Source organism: Rosa rugosa, chromosome 4 (assembly GCF_958449725.1).
Source record: "Rosa rugosa chromosome 4, drRosRugo1.1, whole genome shotgun sequence".
In the NCBI taxonomy this organism is placed as follows: Eukaryota; Viridiplantae; Streptophyta; class Magnoliopsida; order Rosales; family Rosaceae; genus Rosa; species Rosa rugosa.
The window spans coordinates 2485281-2504731 of NC_084823.1; the positions used below are offsets into that span (position 1 = coordinate 2485281).

At 37.9% G+C, this 19451-nt stretch overlaps 3 protein-coding genes and 1 long non-coding RNA gene across 5 annotated transcripts; 1 reads left to right on the plus strand and 3 right to left on the minus strand.

Moving 5' to 3' along the window:
* Window positions 1-77: 77 nt before the first annotated feature.
* On the minus strand, window positions 78-3476 carry LOC133743932 (pentatricopeptide repeat-containing protein At1g19720-like). Of its 2 annotated transcripts, none has more exons than XM_062172013.1 (2): window positions 726-3476; window positions 78-299 (listed from the first exon to the last, which is right to left on the minus strand). In XM_062172013.1, exon 1 carries the CDS (start codon window positions 3302-3304, stop codon window positions 1106-1108), a length of 2199 nt encoding a protein of 732 aa, XP_062027997.1. In that variant the 5' UTR covers window positions 3305-3476; the 3' UTR covers window positions 78-299; window positions 726-1105. The 2 variants fall into 2 exon arrangements, with proteins under 2 accessions (XP_062027997.1, XP_062027998.1); XM_062172014.1 differs by having other exon boundaries at window positions 78-428.
* A 778-nt stretch (window positions 3477-4254) lies between these two features.
* On the minus strand, window positions 4255-5548 carry LOC133706608 (uncharacterized). The gene is made up of 3 exons (XR_009844632.1): window positions 5390-5548; window positions 5108-5264; window positions 4255-4533 (listed from the first exon to the last, which is right to left on the minus strand). It is a non-coding gene; the product is annotated as an uncharacterized LOC133706608 (long non-coding RNA).
* A 1162-nt stretch (window positions 5549-6710) lies between these two features.
* LOC133742824 (serine hydroxymethyltransferase 7-like) lies at window positions 6711-11597 on the plus strand. The gene is made up of 4 exons (XM_062170505.1): window positions 6711-8004; window positions 9443-9848; window positions 10580-10681; window positions 11015-11597. The coding sequence occupies exons 1-4, from the start codon at window positions 7036-7038 to the stop codon at window positions 11239-11241; spliced, it is 1704 nt and encodes a 567-aa protein (XP_062026489.1). The 5' UTR covers window positions 6711-7035; the 3' UTR covers window positions 11242-11597.
* A 2216-nt stretch (window positions 11598-13813) lies between these two features.
* Window positions 13814-15879, minus strand: LOC133743488 (uncharacterized). Its single transcript, XM_062171443.1, has 2 exons — window positions 14794-15879; window positions 13814-14706 (listed from the first exon to the last, which is right to left on the minus strand). Exons 1-2 carry the CDS (start codon window positions 15148-15150, stop codon window positions 14095-14097), a joined length of 969 nt encoding a protein of 322 aa, XP_062027427.1. The 5' UTR covers window positions 15151-15879; the 3' UTR covers window positions 13814-14094.
* Between the last annotated feature and the right edge of the window lie 3572 nt (window positions 15880-19451).

Below are 19451 nucleotides of genomic sequence, written 5' to 3' on the forward strand. Positions count from 1 at the left end.
TGGTAGTCCATATATACAAGTTGTTCAAACGTCCCACCTCTGACTCTCTTGATCGTGTGATTCCGAGACTCCAAGTTGATGACGGGTAGCATGAAATCTTGGTTTGTATTTTTCTGGTTTTGCTTTTCTTTCGGGGCAAGGAAGCTCTTGTTCCTGGATTGTTCTCAAACAAGGGCAGTCGTAAAACAATGGAGAGTGCCAGACAAATTCTGAAGGCTAGTATCGAAAGACAGAGCGGAAGATATATTGAGTCCAAGCGACTGAGTCCCGGTGGACCTGATCCACGCCATCACTAGTACCTGATCATAAACATCAGAGCCACTGATAAATGTGAGCCGAGGCCAATGAGGCATAAATAAGTATTTCGATAAGCCTACAAATAGGGCTTGGTCATTAGACTTGATGTAGATAGTTCCTAGCAGCTCAACCTGCAATAGGGAATGTAACTTTTGTTTGGTGAGTAATAAAGTTCCTGTACTTGTGTGCTTGCGTACCATGCTTTAAATGTGACTTTGTGAGGCAAAGATTTATACAATTTTGCTCGATTATAAACGGATAAGGTTCCTTCAAAAACAGCTCTAATTTGGCATAATTATAGACTTCAATTATCACTGACAGTCTTATTTTTTTCGATTATCTAATCTGCTAAGTAAAATACCCTCAAAATCAAGCAGAGCAAATGAAGAAGAAACAAACATTAAATAGATGTAACATATCTAAACTACCTTCTTTTGCATTCATGCTTCTAAAGGACCTCCACGCCCTTCAAACACTGGGAGAAAAGTGGCCACCTGACACAAATATGGGCCGATAGATCAGTGCATAACTACATCCAAAGATCTTCTCAAGAGCCGACCTGGTAGATCATGTTTTTCACAGCTCATTTAGGAGTATCAGTAGCCAAAACTCGCATGTCGTGGAAACTAATTTTCATGTTGCCTTTCGCTGTTGCTTTTGAGTTGTGGCACATGTTGCACAATAATTCTCCCTTGATCCAACAGCATCAAAGCTTAACTGGGAATGCCTCCAGTCACTGAAGAATAGTTCAACTGTGCCTTTTAGCTTGGTTAATCTCATAGTTCATTGGAAGAAAGCACAATGAAAATCAAATCTCAGGCACAACGCCCACCAACTCCATTTGTCCAACCAAGGCAAGGGCATTATTGAGCATTCCATTAGTTGAATAAGCAGATAACATGGCATTCCACAGCAAAGCATCTTTTTTAACTTCTAAGTCAAACACTGATTTAGCTTCCTTGATACTACCACACTTGGCATACATGCCTACCAAGGCACTTGCAAGCCTACTATCAGCCTGATCAAGCTGACTCTTTATGATATATCCATGTAATTCTCTTCCAAATCTCAGAGCTGTCATATCTCCACAAGTGAGGAGAAGTATCATGAGTGTGATAGAGCTTGGTTCAAGACCTTCTTCCAGCATTTCGCAGAAAAGTTCAAGAGCTAAGTTCAGCTGCATGTTGTTGACATGGCCTGCGATCATAGCATTCCAACAGATTGTGTTTCTGTCCTCAATTCTCCTAAATACTTTCGTTGCTGAGACAATATCCAGACATTTCGAGTACATGTCAACCAATGCACTTGAGATATAGACATTAGGCTCAAAGCCACTCCTCAGCATGTATCCATGGATTTCCTTCCCTTGGGATAGTAGATTGAGATCAGCACAAGCTGCAAGAGCACCAGCAATAGTAATGGAATTTGGTTGGATTGACTCAGCGAGCACAAAATCAGCAAAGGAACGATCAGATGGGAATTGCATGATACAGAACAATTTCAAAGCTTCAAAACTAAGCCCAAATTGTTGAAAACCAGAAATTAAAACGTTGAAAGAGATAATATTTGGTTTCAAATCCATCCGGACCATCTCATTAAGCAACTCATATGCCTCATTCTTTTGCCCATTTCTTGCATGGCCAGCCAATATTGTGTTATAGGACACCACATCAGGTTTTAAGCCATGATGATGCATCACCCTTAGAAGCTCTATTGCCTTCTCTGTTTCTCCTGAATTCACATAAGCTGCAATCATCTCATTCCACATTCCAATGCTTTTGGTCTCAGCCATGGAAAAAACTTTCTCTGCATAATCTTTCATCCCACATTTTGAGTACATACCAATCAATGAACCTTCCACATGAGTTTTACCGCAAAGCTGACGCTTCAGAGAAATTCCATGAATTGCCTTGCCTAAGTTCAGATCTTTCAAGCCTACACAAGCTGATAAAATGCTTGCAATTGTAACACAATTCGGATCCTCGGGGAAACACAACATTTTATAAAACGCATCCAAAGCATCCTCAAAATATTCATTCTGAATACAGCCCGAAATGACTCCATTCCAAGAATTAACTCTCGGCCTCAACCCTTCTTCTTGCATTGCCTCCAAATACCGAAAAGCCAAATCAATCTCCCCATTCTGTGCAAACCCCGAAACAAGAGCATTCCAAGATATCAAATCCCTCTTCACCCCATTCACCTTCATGGAATCAAAAACCTCCGTCGCTTCCTCAAAAAGACCCTCATTCATAAAAGCCGAAACAAGAGCAGTCCACGAAACCACATCTCTTTCCCTCATTGAGCCAAACACACTCACCGCAACTCCCAAATCCCCACAGTTGGCATAAAAATCTATAAGCGAATTACCCACAAAAACATCCGAATCCATCTCCTTCCTTATCACAAACCCATGAATCATTTTCCCAATCCCCACCATCTTCGTCAGGGCACACGCTTTCAAAAGTGTAGGCACAACATACACATCAGGCACCATTCCCTCATCAACCATCAACCTAAACACCAAGAACAAGTCCTCCCATTGCTCGGCGTGACAATAAGCACTAATCAAAGCTGCATAAGTGGGTACTGTTCTCTTAGGCATTTCATAAAACAGCTTCTGGGCATAGTCTAAAAGCTCATAGTTCTTGGAGTAAAGCGTAGCAAGCTTATTTCCTACCCAACTATTCACTTCAAAAGCATTCAACTTCAAAGCAAGAGCATGAATTTGTCTACAATCAGCTACATGGTTACCTCTAAGTAAAGAAATGCAGTGACTAACCTCAGAGCTGGGTTGAGCTCCTGGACTAAAGTCTGTGGCTTTTTTGGCGGTAAAAGCGAGATGGGGTTGTGGGTTTAAGAGTGTGGGGGTGGTGGGAACGTTGGTGGTGTCTGTGGAAGCTCGGAATTTGAATTTGGGTGTGTGAGGATTGATGGGTGTTTGTGAGGGAGAGGGGTCGGTGAAGAAGGGAGTGGTGGGAAGCAAAGCAGAACGAAGAAGCTCCATGGCTGAAAGAGCAGAGTATGTGTTTAAAGAAATGGCTAAGACTGAGGAAGAAGCAAAGGAAATGGATGAGGGTTCAGTGAGAGAAGCTCTGGTGCAAAGGGCTTGTCTTTTTTGGTTTTGAAGTTGAGGATGGGGAAGATGGGGGGTTTTGGCTTGGGTTTTTGGCTCCTCCACCAGGACGGTGCCGTTTATGTGATGTCATAAAGTTTTTTTTTTTCTTTTTCTTATTTTGCACTTAAAAACGGACTATTTAAAATGAAGGCAAATGCAACAAAGGGATTCTTAATTTTTTTCAGGTCCGTTGATGGTACACTAATGTGCGGATGTATTATATAGAGTTACAGACTAGTTTGATTTAGAGGTAGACTAGCTCCATGTATTGGTAGACTAGTTTGAAACTACTTTATCTATGTATCAAATCAGTCTATTTCAATATCAATAAATTTATTTAATGTAATGGTACACTGAGCATGACTCGACTTTTCTTCACCAATTAGATTACAAATGAGAAGTATGTCATTGTAAGGAGTAAATCTCTAATTGATCTCTTTCCTATAGGCATACCATTGATTTCAAATCCGAGTAAAGGAAAAAACAAAAATGGTATTGTTTTCTATAGTCCACTTATCAAGATGGATCAAATTATACTGTATAATGTTGGGTTAGCTACTTAGCTCGAATAGAGTAAGGTAAATCAATGAAATAGAATTAGGGTTGCTTCATGTGTGTTGCCATAGAGCGATAGACTTGAAGTTAGAACGATAAATTCCAAGTTGTTAATTCTTTCTTCTTGACCCACAAAAATGTTGCCATTTTACTTCGAGGAAGGATGAATCGCTCTCGGAAAGAATCTATTCATCCTCTAATTGGTGAAGATAGCTGTATATCCTTTCGAATTCAAGAAACTATTGAACACATCAAACAAGGTGTAATCCTACACTGAAATTTGTAGATGGTTTCTTTGCAAGTAATACACTAATACCCCAAATTTTGTTCTGAATTAGTGAATGCAATCCTTTTGGTCAAATGACTCCAAAAATTTAAATCTATACACAAGGAGCATAATCTGTTCAAATCAATCTATACTGCTATACACAAAGGAACATAATCTCCACCCTTGGAAAGTGTGTCGTCGAATTCTTCCTTCCATCAAACAATGAACTTGGTGTCATGGATTCCCTTACCCTCCAATCACACATGAATCTACCAACTTTGCTCTCCCTTCATTTCTGCAACACCATTGAAAAATGAAAACCATAAATAGATTTCTCAAATTACAAATCCATATTTCTTGCACGAATGATTGAATAGGAATGCATGACTTGCAAGTATGATGAAACTGGATTATGAACCTTCATTGTAACCAAGCCCTTTCACATTATGTCCTCAATGATAAATAAGCTCCCATATATTATGGATTCTAAACCAGAGTCTAAAAGTAATCCTACAGTGTCCTAAAATAACCTTCTTCTTTATGTTTGTAGAGAATCTCAATCTCATACAGAAAGTTATGAAAATGACACAATTATACAATGGGAAACCAACATCAAGAACACATGACTATTCGACTATTCCAAATCCTTCTATGCAACTCCACAAAGTAGTAGAACAAACTCAGAGCACCCAACTCAATTCTATCTTTGTTTTTCAATGCAATAGAACAAATGAAGAAACTTTAGCTACAAACTGAGAGTTCTCTAACACCAATTTCTGGGCTTGACCAATTTTATGTTTGTTTGCTTATCTCAGAGCAGCAACTCAAAACCCAAAAAGAAAAGCATTAAACTTTGAAGTAAAGATTACCATTTAGAAGCTGAATTCTGGGTTTCCAATGTACTGTAAAACTTCGAAAATCGTCCACGAGTTGCGGGTTTGGGATTGACGGGCTTCTTTTTCAACCCGAAAATCTCTTGAACAAGAGGAACATGAACCAAAACCAGCTTCCACGCCAAATACCAACCTGTAAATCCACGCCCAGAAATCACAAATTACTAGAATTCTCTCCAACCCAGATCCTCAATTCAACTTCAGAATTCCAGAAGTAGAAAAAACGAATTAAATGGTGAAGAAAAGTTAGAGGAATACCGGAAGCAATGAACAAGACGACGAGTGCGATTGCGAAGAGAGGACGAAGAAGGAGAAGGGTGAGATAGTCCCAGGTAGAAAGAGACATCTCAGAAACAAGACGATCGAGCTCAACGAGTCTTCGATTGCTTTGGTGACCGAGGATGACTTGAAGTGAAAAGTACGCTTTCTACTTGTTGTTGGGCCTGAAAGTTCAATTTGGGTTGAGGAAGATTCGTTTTTTTTACTAATAGTGAGCCCAGTTTGTTGCTAATAGTGATTGTTTTATGTTTAGGGGCCCAACCGGAGGAAGAGATAGGGCTCGACTCGGTTGGTAAAACTGCGGCGGTTTGGCCGGACCGACAACCAAGATGCGGCTGGACTGTGGTTGTGGGATCTCAAGAATCAAAACCAAGGTATCGGTTGACCAACAAATGTCGGTACACGTTTTTTAGTCAAGATCGCATCATTCAACAACAATGCAAAGATCACGACATGTGCAAATTGCCTCGCTTGATGAAGAATCAAGTAAGAAGAGAAGAAAAAGAAGGAACACTAATTTCAGTGGTTAGACGAGCTCTATAGGAAAGTCAAACCGACGGCTACACTGCGTTGTCGTCGGCAATATCAATCATTGCATCTGATTTTTTGGTGCCAAACCAATTGTACCTACCACCTAGGTTAGCCAAAAGTAATAGATTACCCGAAAAGTAGTGTACATACATTTTGGTTCCTCATTATCATGACCCATGTATGCCAACATATGCTTGTTAGGAAATTTCCTCTATGTTGAAGTTTCACATGCTATAATCGAGAAATGAAACAAACTTGTACAAGTTTATCATATTATACACTAGTCAAGTACAATATACTGTCTATCTGTAAACATTTTGTACTTCAATAGACTAAAAATTAATAATCAAATGTGAAATTCATGGTAAAACACATTATCCCAGCGAAATAAAAAAAATATCATTACCAATTAAATTTACATCTACCCGAAACTCAACCCTAGGAAAAGACGTTTAGAGTCAAACCCATCCTAGACGTTTAGGAAAAGAGGTTGGTGACTTAGTTAGCTATGAAGTATGAACCCATCCTCGCTGGCTTCCTCTAACCAGGCTTTTCTATTTTTTAAAATAATAAAATCTTCCCGCATTCCTAGAACCAACAACGGGTCGGGTCAGAGTAGCAAAGTCCAAGTCCAGCCTAATATTCCGTATCTGAACCTGGACGTCATCTCGTCCACATGGACCAACCTACAGAAGTCCACCACGTCTTACTCTACCAGGACGACGCAAAACGCTACCGGCTATTCCCGGTCGGTCCAGTATAACACAATTGCATCCAGGTTCATTCTCTTCAAAAAACAAAACCTAATCCTCTTTTTCATATATAATTTCACATTTGCCTTATTCTTCTTCTTCAAACCTCTGTGATTCTCTTACTTCCAAATCCGCTCTCAGCTTTCAAGCTCTGTGTGCATGGAAACGAACAATTCCGGACGATCATCATCGCTTCGTTGGTGCCGGTGTAGCTGTTTGAGAAACTGTTGCCGCTGCTACTGTTGTTGCTGTTGGGCCTAAGGTGTTGATCAGTTTTTTTCGATTTCGGGTTTTGATTTTTTTGACAAATTTGTAAGATTTTTGGGGGGATTGTGTGTGGTTATGGATTTCTCCGGGGCTCAGCCGGGTCTGTTTCTAGGGCTGAACTCGCATCAGAGTTCAATTCCGACGAACTGTAATCAATCCGTGCCGCTACAGCTGCTGAAGGAGGAGAACATTAGGGCTGAGAATGAAGACGATCGCGAGGAGGAGGAGGAAGAAGAAGATGAGAGTGAGAGGTTCAATCTCTTAGGGCACTCAATTTGCCCCAAAAGGCCGAGGGACATGTCGTCGCCCTTCAATCAGCCTCCTGCCAAGTGCGCGGCGGTTGAATCGGAGGGGCTGGAGGCGCGGCGGGCCGCGGTGAGGGCTTGGGGGAACCAGCCGCTTGCGGTGGCGGACCCGGAGATTCATGAAATGATGGAGAAGGAGAGGCGTAGGCAGTTCAAAGGGATCGAATTGATTGCTTCGGAGAATTTCGTGTGCAGGGCTGTGATGGAGGCTCTGGGCAGCCACTTGACGAATAAGTATTCGGAGGGGTTCCCCGGAGGGAGGTACTATACTGGTAATCAGCATATTGATCAGATTGAATTGCTCTGCTGTGAGAGGGCATTGGCTGCTTTTAGTCTCGATCCTGAGAAATGGGGGGTCAATGTTCAGCCTTACTCTTGTACTTCGGCTAATTTCGCTGTATACACTGGTCTTTTGCTCCCAAATGAACGGATTATGGGTTTGGATTCGCCGTCCGGAGGACACATGAGTCATGGTTATTATACTCCTAGTGGGAAGAAGGTGTCTGCCGCATCGATATTCTTTGATAGTCTTCCGTATAAGGTGAACCCCCGCACGGGGCTCATTGATTATGATAAGCTTGAGGAGAAGGCGCTTGATTATCGCCCCAAGATACTTATTTGCGGCGGGAGTTCGTATCCCCGGGAGTGGGATTATGCCAGGTTTAGGTATATTGCTGATAAATGCGGAGCTGTGCTGATGTGTGACATGGCTCATATCAGCGGCCTTATAGCAGCCAAGGTATGGAAGTTGTTATCCTAACTCTAGTTTTATTTGATGAATTTGCAATCTATGGTTATGTATGTGCGATTTTGTTATTATTGCGTGATGCCATATTTGCGACTTTAGAGGAGAGGTGGGCAGTTTAGTTCTAATAGTCCTCTCACTTATTCGGCAATATATCAGACCTTATATTGTTTAATGCTCAGAGTCATTAAGTGATTTTACATTCTTATTGAAAGAGATGAAAAGACAAGAAATTGATTGATCCCATCAGATACCATATTCTGACCTCTTTTGCTGCTAAACAGGGTGCCAGTTGAACTGTGCTATTTTCAGCAAGTTTTCCTTTGAGCTGTTTGTTGAGTCTTGATAAATGATACTAGAAAGTGCATTAAGTGAAACATGTAATATCATTTATCATCTTATAGTATTATATAACTGAAACTTATAAAACCATTTATCACTGATTGAGCATAAGTGATCCTTAAGTATGTTATAATAACTAGAAAGTGCATTAAGTGAAACATACAATATGTGAGAAGATTATGCAAATTGGTCTTAGGATTGGCTTTATGGTTCTCAAATGTTCTTTAGGTTGTTTTTTGGTGAGTGTTAAATTTTTGTTTCAGTGGAAGTGTAATCCAAGTAAGGTGCACTATGAGAGTGTTTCCATTCTTTGAATAGATGCTTGTTCAGTTAAAAATGCCATGTCGTGGATTCTGTGCTTCCTGACTCTAATTTCTCATTTTTGTATACTTTTGTGCCTCCTAGTTGTATACAATTTGTTCTAATGTTATGGTAATACTTTGTAAAGATTTGAATCTCTATTGAGAGATGATAACAAACTTATGGCTGTTTTTGGAATTGATTGTGTGTGTATATGTATACATACCTGCAAACATACATTCACAGTGCTGTGTTAGAATGTATAATCTTTTACTTTTGCCTTCGTGTATGGGATTGTCTGTTTATTGCTAAATAACCATGGAATAAGGAAATTTGGCTGTTTAAAAACTTCATGTGATTTTGTACATTTGGCTAGTTTTCATATGAGCTTTTTGACAATTGGTAAATTATTTATCATTCATAGTAAAAACTAGCAACCCATTTCCCAAAAAGTGCTTCTACACTACAAAATCAATATTTAATTAGTTCCATAAACTCAAAAACTAAGTGCTATAGTGTTGCTCGACTCTTTAGGAGTTTCAATAACAATTCCCTGAAATTATCTTTAGTTCCTGCAAGTGATCTTGCATAAGAGTATGCTTTCAGTGTGTGTGCCCATGTCCAAAAGAAGTTAAAATGCTTATTCATATTTTGTGAAATGATAGGGAGCAGGAAATCCTCTCAGGAATATTATGTGTATGTATAAGCCACTGGATTAATATTAATTGGAAAAAAAATATATATGTATATGTAGGAATGTTTCTGACTTATTTGCTATTGTCTATTACAGGAGTGTGCGAGTCCTTTTGATTATTGTGATATTGTTACGTCAACAACACACAAAAGCCTCCGGGGTCCTAGGGGAGGTATTATATTTTACCGGAAAGGTCCAAAAAGAAGGAAGCAAGGCATGCATCAATCAAATGGGGATGGAAATAACCTGTATGATTTTGAAGAAAAGATAAATTTCGCTGTTTTCCCATCGCTACAGGGTGGTCCTCACAACAACCATATTGCTGCTCTTGCCATAGCCTTAAAACAAGTGGCTACTCCAGAATATAAAGAATACATGAACCAGGTCAAGAAAAATGCACAGTCCTTGGCAAATGCTTTGTTAAGAAGAAAATGCAGATTGGTTACTGGGGGTACCGATAATCACTTGTTGCTTTGGGATCTTACAGCTCTTGGTATAACAGGTATTAATGATAACCAGCCCATTTTTCACAGGAGTGGGGTTTAAAAATTATTTATCTGCATAGCTGTTGAGTTTCATAATGATTTTTGTCCCACATCAAGAATCTATGATGTGGTCCACATTCAAATTTACCTCCGAATCTATATTTCAATACTCGATTGCTTCTTAATGAAAGCTGATTAGCTTTAAGTTCAACAAAAAGTTGCCTAGCATTGAACTTTTGGTCATTAGTAATGTTAGACCAAAGGTCTACACAGCTGTACAGGAAACATGACTCTGGCAACTAGTAGAGTTAAGGCTGTTTCAAAATAGTGAAAGTTACATATAATCAAGTACTGCTTTAAGCCATTGTTCTTAGGATACTTGACAATACTGTTTCAAAATTTGAAGAGTTGTGAGGACGTACGGTTTTTTTTCCCGCCATTTGGAGTTCAATTTTAGTTATCAGAACTCATAGCTTTAAGAGGAGCAAATCTATAACTAATTTATTAACTCAACTGTGGATGATAGTTGATGGTCTCATCTGTTGAATGATTATGTGTATTAAACACTGTCATATGAGCATGTATTTCTCTGTTCCATTTTCTATAGGTATCTGCATAGATTTGCAAGCATCCAAGTGCTCCATTTTTCACTGTCCTTTCATCTTATATCACTCAGTTACCTTACTTTTCTTATAATGTGTAATTTTGCAGTTCACTGTCTAATTCTTATCATCTTTTTAAAATATAGGGAAGAACTACGAAAAAGTTTGCGAGATCTGCCATATTACTCTCAATAAAAGTGCCATATTTGGTGATAACGGAGCCTTTTCTCCTGGGGGAGTTAGAATTGGTGAGTAGTAATTTTGTCTTTATTAGTCTTTAAGGGTTTAGACTTGGTCATTCTGGCCGCTTGAATTCCATCATATGGGATATTTACGATCTCCCAGTTTTCTTGTATACATGTCATTTTGCCCAAATTGCATTCTGTTTTTCATTGTATTTCTTCACATGTATTGCTGGATGTTTATATAAATCACTCAACCGGCATGCCTTATTTAAGTCATTTGTTTATTTTTGATATTTGGACTTATTCCTATTTCAACTGCTTTCTCAACACCAGTTTTGTAGCTGTTTGGTCATCTTATTTTGTATTAATATTAAGTTTCCTTGTTTGTTTTTGCAGGTACCCCTGCTATGACTTCACGAGGTTGTGTTGAGTCTGATTTCGAGACAATTGCCGACTTTCTTATTAGGGCTGCCCAGATTACTGTTGCTGTTCAGAGAGAACATGGAAAATATCAGAAAGAATTTCTCAAAGGTCTCCAGAACAATAAAGATATTGTTGAACTTCGAAATCGTGTTGAAACATTTGCTTCCCAATTTGAAATGCCAGGATATGATACTTGTTGAACATGTCACATCTCTAACGCATCACACATTTTTTGGTTTCATTTGTTCTGTCGTCGAACTGATCCCTTGTAAATTACAGAGGAATACTGAATCTGTTACCAATTTCCACAGGGTAGTAGTCTTTGCCAGATCCTCCTCAACTATTTCTCGATGTTTATATATAGAAAGCAAAAATCTCTCTATTTTATTTATTGGGATATCTGGATTTATATAAAGCAGTCATTATGGGATTTGTCCATGTGTCAGTTTGGTTGTCAAATTCTACTATCTGGTTGGCATTGCTGAACTTTGTAGTTATTGCACAACAGTAGTTTCTTCCTGTAACAAAGTATAAGTGCATTTACTCTTTTATGTCAGATGTTGCTCCAAATTCTGGCAAATTTTGTTTCTTTATTGTACCTGCTTCTCTTTTTGGAAGAATCATAGTAATAATTTCATACACAGCCTTCATTTTTTTGGTTTGGTGTTTGGCGGTGTGATTATTATGAGCCGCGGTTTGCTGCTGCTTTAAGGATGATAATGTTTTCTTGGGTCAGAAAGAACAGAGGGGGAAACTCTGAAAAAGAAGTTGTTTTCGGCTCTGGCATAGCTTTGCCTTTGCCTTTGCCTTTGGCTCTTTGTTTTTTCCCCAATGGCATATTTGTTTATTCATCATATCAGATCAGTGTTTGTTGTCTTTTAGTTTTTCGCTTTCGCCTTTATTTTATTAATTTCACGTATGTTGGACGCCGCTATGGATCCCTTCAAGGGAGGCAAGGCATGAATTTCCGGCAAGGGACAAAAAGCATGAGATACGGTTGAGAAGCAAGAAAGTGACCCTAAATTTTCTGCTCTCTCCTATTTTATTATTATATTTTCCACAAAACCCAAATCGAAAACCCAAAGAAGGGGGAGGAAAAAAAATGATCTTTGTGTGTGCTTAGAGAGAAGGAAAAACAATTTTTTAGTACTTTTTTTTTTATCGTCTTTCAAGCTAAGTTTGCATTGTTACTTTATTGTGTAATTCAATAATCGAAACGGTTCATTACTCAATTCTTTCTTTAAATTATTCTCTATTTACAAAATATCATATTCTGTCGAAAATCGTCTAATTGGATCTGTATTGTGCTGATAAAGTAATTAAACGCATCTCGTTGAACAAAACGTGAAATAAATGTCATAATCTACTGACAAAAGATCATAATGGGGGTCAAAAATCGTCTAACGATCTGAATTGTGTCGGACTGTCGGAATAAAGATAATGATAGTCAGGTAGATAGGCAATTTTAGATTTGACTAACTTTTTGTAGGAGTAATCTTTTTTTGAGAGCGGGCAAAATGTGATATTGTGAACTCTCCTTTATTATTTAGCAGGGTGAAGAAGAGAGATGTGATGAAGTTGTGTTGGGGTGAGAAGAGATTTCATGATCAAGGCCATTGCTTTCGAAGAGAACCGAATCAAACAAAAGCTTCTTAAGATCAAAAGAAGGTGCTTTTTGAAAATGAAAAAGCAACCCAGGAATCTCACACACCCCCTTCCCTACATACTACAGTCCTAAGCCACCCTTTTTCATCATTCTTTCACAACAAGAATCATTACTCATTTACTATAACAACTAAATACCACTACTACTCTACACACTCTATACCCCTCTCTATTGAACGAAACAATAACCCAACCCAACCCAACTCAACAAGAGGGAAATCTTTTCAAAACAAAAATAATATCTTAAAGAATCATATCATATCCATTAATTCTAAATAAAAAATATATGGGATTTGTTTTTACATTTTTAAATGGGAATTTTGATTGTGCCCCCTAGCCTAATATAGTAACAAGAACCTTCCATTCCAATTCTCTTTTCCTCTCTTTGTTCACCCAAACTCTTCTTTACTTTTTAACTTTTTCTTCTTCTTTTTGTAGTTTTTAGTCATCCTAGATGGTGTTTTTAGATTTGCTCTTTGCACAAAATTGTTTTTACATTCAATCTTCTCTCACCAAAATTGTATTTCTTTTTAATTTAATTCTAACCACAAAGTTTATAACTTTTATTTTTTTTAGAAAGTGTTCCATCTCACGACTGAGTTTTTTTTTTTTACATAGATGTAAAGAATTTTCTTTTTGAGTCTTGGAAAACGAGCCAGTTCCTGAAAATGCTTGTTTAAGTTGAAAAAATATGGGGTTTATATTTTACTAATTGACAGCGTATTTTTTTACGTTATATTTTCTCTCACGCAAAATTGCATATCTTTTTTACTTTGTTTTGACAGCAGAATTTGTAACTTTAGTTGACTGCAGAATTTGTAACTTTAGTGACGTATTATTATCTCTTTTATATTTTACTAATTGACAACGTTTTCTTTTACGTTAGATTTTCTCTCACTCAAAATTGCATATATAATTTTTTTTTTTTACTTTGATTTGACTACATAATTTGTAACTTTAGTGACGTTTTATCTCATGACGAGAGAACTTCCGAGTTCAAATTCTATTCCGACAATATGACTAATTATGAAAGAAATAGTAAATTGTGTCGCACTTTCAAATATAGTGAATAGTAATTCCGACAATATGACTAATTATAAAAAGAAATAGTAAATTGTGTCGCACTTTCAAATATAGTGAATAGTAACTAGTAACTATTTTTTAAAAGGAGTAACTAGTAACTTTTAGGACAAAGAAGAAGAGGCAAACCACAAGAAGAAGAGTGAAAAAATAAAAAAGAACATTTCAATACAAACAGAAGGTAAAAAGGTTAAAAAGGTACAACAATACCCAACTACTAAATTACCTCTCTCACTCTACCCTGTAATTTTTTTTCTTCTTCATTTCTTGACAAAGTTTCTAACCTCTCACTTCACTTCACTTCACTTCTACCTATGACTGCAAAAGTCCAAAAGCTTCTTCCTCCCTTCCACAATTTCATCCAAGAAATCATCAAGTTGGCTACTGATATTCTCGGCACCAGATCTCAACACCCCAAAACACCCTCTCAACTTGTCCACTCTCTCCCTAATCCCACTTTCACTCTCCCAATCCATGATCATCGCCGCCGTCCCCTTCCTCTCCATCTCCCCTCTCAGCTCCTCCATCGCCATCTTCGACCGCCGGAACTCGTCCATCAGTATCCCCGGCCTCCCGCTGTTCTGCCCGATCTCCGCCGCCACCCTCTGCTGCAATCTCGCCGTCGATATCATGAACGGTGATCCGAAGATCAAACACCCCTCGTACCCTCCTCTGCAGAAGCTCGATTCCGGCCAGCAGAACACCAGTCCGTACAGCAAGATCATCAGCAGCAGAGTGCTCACGTTTCTCATTGCGTACAGCACTCCCCGGAACCCGTTGAACCCGTTGAGCTTCGATTCGATGGAGACTCTCTCGTCGAAACGGAGCGACAGAGGCTCGATTCGGGTCTCCATCATCGCTCTGTTTTCTTCTTCCAATCCAAAAGCCTCGCGCCGACAGCCCGAGATGGCGCGCACAACCTAGTTTGATGATGTTTATTGAATTAAAATACATGATCGATGATGATGATCAAGCAATATATGTTGTGTTTGGAGTTGATAACAAACCTGGCGGGAGAGCTGCGGGGTTAGATTGCGGTGAGAGTCGAGCGTGGAGGTGATGTTGCAACCGGAGGTGTAGTAGTTCTCCATGGAAGAGATTGCGGACTTGAGGACATGAGAGGCTTCCCAAAGCTTGGAGCTTTCGTCCATGTACTCATCAAGCCACTTGTCCCCGACGGGTAAATGAAGCTTTTGGACGAGCAGAGTCAGCTGGGAGTGGAAGGATCGAAGAAGCGAGAGAGCCCTTTGGAGGAATTGGATTGACATGAAGTTGTTGGAGAGATAGACCCTTTCGAGATCGTCGATCCCACGAGTCAGAAAGGAATAGAAGCCATTGACAGAGTTGGTGGAAGAAGGATCCATTTTTTTGTTGTGATGGTGTTTTTGGTGGGTGGGGGAGAAAGTGAGAGTGGGATAAAAAAAAGGAAGAAGAGGGTGATATTTAAATGGTGAGAGAGGAAGAAGAAGAAGAAAGAATGGAAGGAATGGGAAGGAGGGAATATCTTAGAAGCTCAGGTTTCTAAGGTTGAAAACGATTGTTGGGAGCAATGATGGGTGTTTCCTACAGAGGGGAAAGGATGAATGGTAATATGCCATTTTCATTGTTTAATGGGATGGAAGATAAAAAGAAAAAAAGAAAAAAAAAGAGGGAGATTTATAGAATAGGAAAATTACACAAAGAAGCCTGAAAGACCCAGAAAAGGAAACACTGTCAATCACTATGAGTATGTGCTTCTGTTTGAGATTTGAGAGAGAGAGAGAGAGAGAGAGAGAGAAGAGAGAGACCAGCTGATTAGCAGAGAAGTGTGATACTTATACAGCAAGAGAGAAGAAGGCATGAAATTTTCATGACCTCCAGCTCCCTTCCAATTTCTTACTTTTCTCCCACTTAAAATAAGGCATGCCAATTGCCCATTATCTATTTTATACACATTGAGAGGCATACAGGGTGGGGATAGAGAGAGAAGATTTTTAGAGAGAGAGAGTTGGCAAGAGGGTTTGTTATTAGTTTAGTTGTAATTGTGTATCTCTTTAGATTTGAGGTTATTGGGTTGTAAACTGTTTGACTAGATTGACTGGGTTTCTGGGTTTTTTGCTTAGTAATCTACTTGTGTAATTACATTATTACTGGTTAATTTTACTTGTAATTTGTTTCAATAATAGTTTTTGTTGAAGATATGAGTGTGTGTTCGTGTATTGTGTGTCCACCTTTTGGTTTGAGTGCTCTCTTTGGCTTCTTCTTTCCTCTTTTTCTTCCTCGAGCTACTGACTTTGCTCCTTACATCCCCTCTATTCTCTATTGAAATTTGTGGGTTTGTAGTTCCTAGATATTTCTTGTTTTGTTGATTTTTTCAAAAGGGGAGAAAGACTTGGAATGATGAGGTTCCTTGTATATGAGAGAAGAGAGATCTTGTAATTTGTAAAAACCTTTCTACCATGCATAAAATCAGTCTTTTTAGGACACATTTTCTCCCCCTTTTAATATTAGCTTAATTAAACTAATTGGGGACAAAATGGATGATGCTTCTTCATTAATCATGGCCCTTAGCCCCCCTCAACTTGAATTGAATATCAATGCAAATACTCCATTGTTTAATCACGGCCGTCCGTTCGGTACACCTTCGGACCCATCTAACGGCGGAGAAAGTAAATCTTAATGTGAATGATCAAATGCAGGGGTCCCAAAATTTGCTGCAGTCCACTGAATGTTGTTGGTTATGAATGATTGAGGGGTTTTCAGGCATTAATCTACGGCTCTAAACATGTTTAAAGTAACGAGGGTGTATGGTTTCTTTATCAAGCATTATGCTTAATAATTAATAATAGTCTCTATCTTTTATTTTATCCAAATATTTATTATTTCTTGATGTGAGGAGGGGGAGGGGGACCAGGAAATCTAATTTATGTTGGGGTATGCGACATTTTACTTGGAATTTTATTTTAGTCGGGTGCTCGTGGGTTTTGGAAAATAGGACAGCTTAAGAGGATGTTGGTCTTTTGAGATTTCATTGGAAAGTGAATAAGAAGAAGCTTAGGACCAGTATTTATGGGTATTGTATTGATCATCATATATGGTTGTGTGTTCCCAAATACTTGGTTTAGAGTATTTGCCACATCTCCCCAAATTACTACTCATCTATTCTTCTTCTTTTATATCCCCAACAAGAATATATAAGTTACATTACTCAATTTACCCTTTAATATTTTTTTCGATCAACAAATTAACCTAAACATCACCTCTCATTTGAACATTCATTTCTTTTTCACGTATTATTATTTCATTCCACATAAAATTTATGAAAAAATGAAAAATAAAACTCTCAAACGTTTGTAGATTATGAACAAAAAAGTAGTGTTATTTAACGCCCCTTTAGTATTAAGATAAGGAACAAAGCTACATATGAAGTGGTCTTCGCCCCTGGTTTACATGCATTGCATGTCTCATTGATTCATTTTGATTTTGACAACACCTCCAAAAGTACATGTTTTAGTTTGAACTTTGGAAAGAGATGTTCATTTTTTTTTTTTTTGAAAAGGGAAAGAGATGTTCATTAGTCCCCCAAAATTTTGATAGGAGCTTTTATGTTTCTTAGAGTAATGTCATAAACACTACAATTAATAATGTCTTAATTTATTCATACCAACTAATGTAGTATAGTCGTTTAGTAATTAATTTGATCTACTTTAAAAGGTAAGTTATCTACGGAATTTGGTGTATAAAATGATTAAATCTAAGAAGACTTTTGATGTACTCATGTTAATGAAAAAATTAGGTGGCATGAAAACTAGAAGTTTTCACCAAATTAGAAGTTGGTAGATCAAACATTTGTAGTTCGAACGCAAATATGTAATGATTCCTTTTCCATGTACCAAACCCTTCACCAATTTACTTGTTTTCTTTGTTCTTAATTAGTGTCACAAATTAGCTGTAAATTTTATTTTGGTAATTAAGTCACCAAAAGTAGAAGTTGCCCGTCCTCTACTGTCTTAATCGTTGCCCTTTAATTTTGGAGGGAAGGGGGGGGGGGGGGCTCTTCCTCTATCTAGAAAGGTACAACTAAAACTAAAAAGACTCTTACTCGACCAAAAACCACAAAAACAAAAACAACAAGCCTCTCTTTAACCACAAGTCTCTCTAGGGTTTCCATTTAATTTGTAATAAATGGGAAACTGAATATGAACTAGCCAGTTTTATTATGATGGATTCATAGTACATATATAGGATCTCGTGCATTAAATATTTGCATAGCAGAAATGAGAAACCCAGACTGGTTGTACCAGTTTTTGATTTTGATCTCTTTGCTTTTTCTGGGAATTTTTCATTATGATAGCTAGCTTTACAGTACCATGAAACTAGATATTTAATTTTCTGATCTGGGTCAAATTGTAATAATAATAATTGAATTGCTTCACCTACTGGAATCTCATCCCATATAGATTGCTGTACCTGGCCAGACTCACCATTATAGACCTGCATTGGCAAGTGAACCAGTTGTTAATGGCAGAATGCATAAAGGAGGAGAAACCCTTTACTTTAAAAATCAGTATTTAGTTTTGTTTTTATTTCACTGGGAGTACTGAACCTTTTGTTTGATTCTTTGAACAAGTTTCAAAAGAGAATCATACATATTTTGAATCCAACAGGACAGAATTCTTTTAGGGTCGGAATGCTGAACCAAAAGAAAGCTCCAGATGTAAGAAGTTCCCTATTTTTGCTAAGCAAACAAAAAGGACTTGTGAGAATCAAAATATTGCCAAGTGAAAATGAGGTAGCTGTGGATTTAGGATCTGGCTGTGCATGTGGTACGTGTGGGGTTCGGTTTGCTTGATTAGTAATGGTAAAATTAAAAAGCCTCACTTATCAATATGAGGTGAGAAAAAGAAAGTAAAAGCAATTGATGGCCAGATTTGGCCAGCAACATCCCTTTCATCCCCATCATGATAAAGTCTCTATATAAGAAGAATGTTTCATTTTCTTCTTAATGAGCTTAGATGGATACAACTGGATTGGTCCAAAGACTCAACCGGGAAAATGAGACCAAAGAATGAATTGAATGATTGTTTAGTTCAAATGTAAAGGATGCACCCACCCCCTCCCTCCAACAATAAAAACACACCCAAAAAGAAAAAAAATGATAGTAAACTTTGGAAGAAGGAATGTAATTGAGGAGAATATGTTGATAAACTGTTAATTTGATTCCCTATGTTTTGGTAGGTTTAGGTAGAATGTGTGGATGGTTTTGGCATTTCAATATAATAACATGTGAAAGTCATCATTCCTGAAAACATTATCTATACATACCAACAAGTTATAGAGGAAATGTTGCCATAGAGAAATTATTTAGTGTTTTGGATATTTGAATTATCGTTTTAAGCATTTAGTTTATTTTCCTTTTGATAGTGAAGACTTTATTAGTTTCAAAGAATCGATATTCTTTCTAGTGGGTATCCTTTTCATTTGGAGTCCTTTATTTGTTTAAAAGGTAAGTTTGTATCTCCATTTTTGTTTCTATCACCCTTTTTAATTTGCTTGTAAACAAGGAGGCATGTGACAGTATTTCTGAGACAGCAGCACATTTATTTTTCGAAAAAGGGTGTGCGTTTGATCTGATATATCTGTGGGAATTACTCTTGTCTAATCCTTTACTTTATCTTAACAAGTT

Excerpts from the sequence above, each read along its gene's own strand:
- LOC133743488 (XM_062171443.1), bottom strand. The coding sequence starts at position 15,150 with ATGGATCCTTCTTCCACCAACTCTGTCAATGGCTTCTATTCCTTTCTG. Across the intron at positions 14,707-14,793 it reads CCCCGCAGCTCTCCCGCCAG|GTTGTGCGCGCCATCTCGGG; the intron begins GTTTGTTATCAA and ends TCATCAAACTAG.
- LOC133743932 (XM_062172013.1), bottom strand. The coding sequence starts at position 3,304 with ATGGAGCTTCTTCGTTCTGCTTTGCTTCCCACCACTCCCTTCTTCACC.
- LOC133742824 (XM_062170505.1), top strand. The coding sequence starts at position 7,036 with ATGGATTTCTCCGGGGCTCAGCCGGGTCTGTTTCTAGGGCTGAACTCG. Across the intron at positions 8,005-9,442 it reads GCGGCCTTATAGCAGCCAAG|GAGTGTGCGAGTCCTTTTGA; the intron begins GTATGGAAGTTG and ends TGTCTATTACAG. Across the intron at positions 10,682-11,014 it reads TCCTGGGGGAGTTAGAATTG|GTACCCCTGCTATGACTTCA; the intron begins GTGAGTAGTAAT and ends TTGTTTTTGCAG.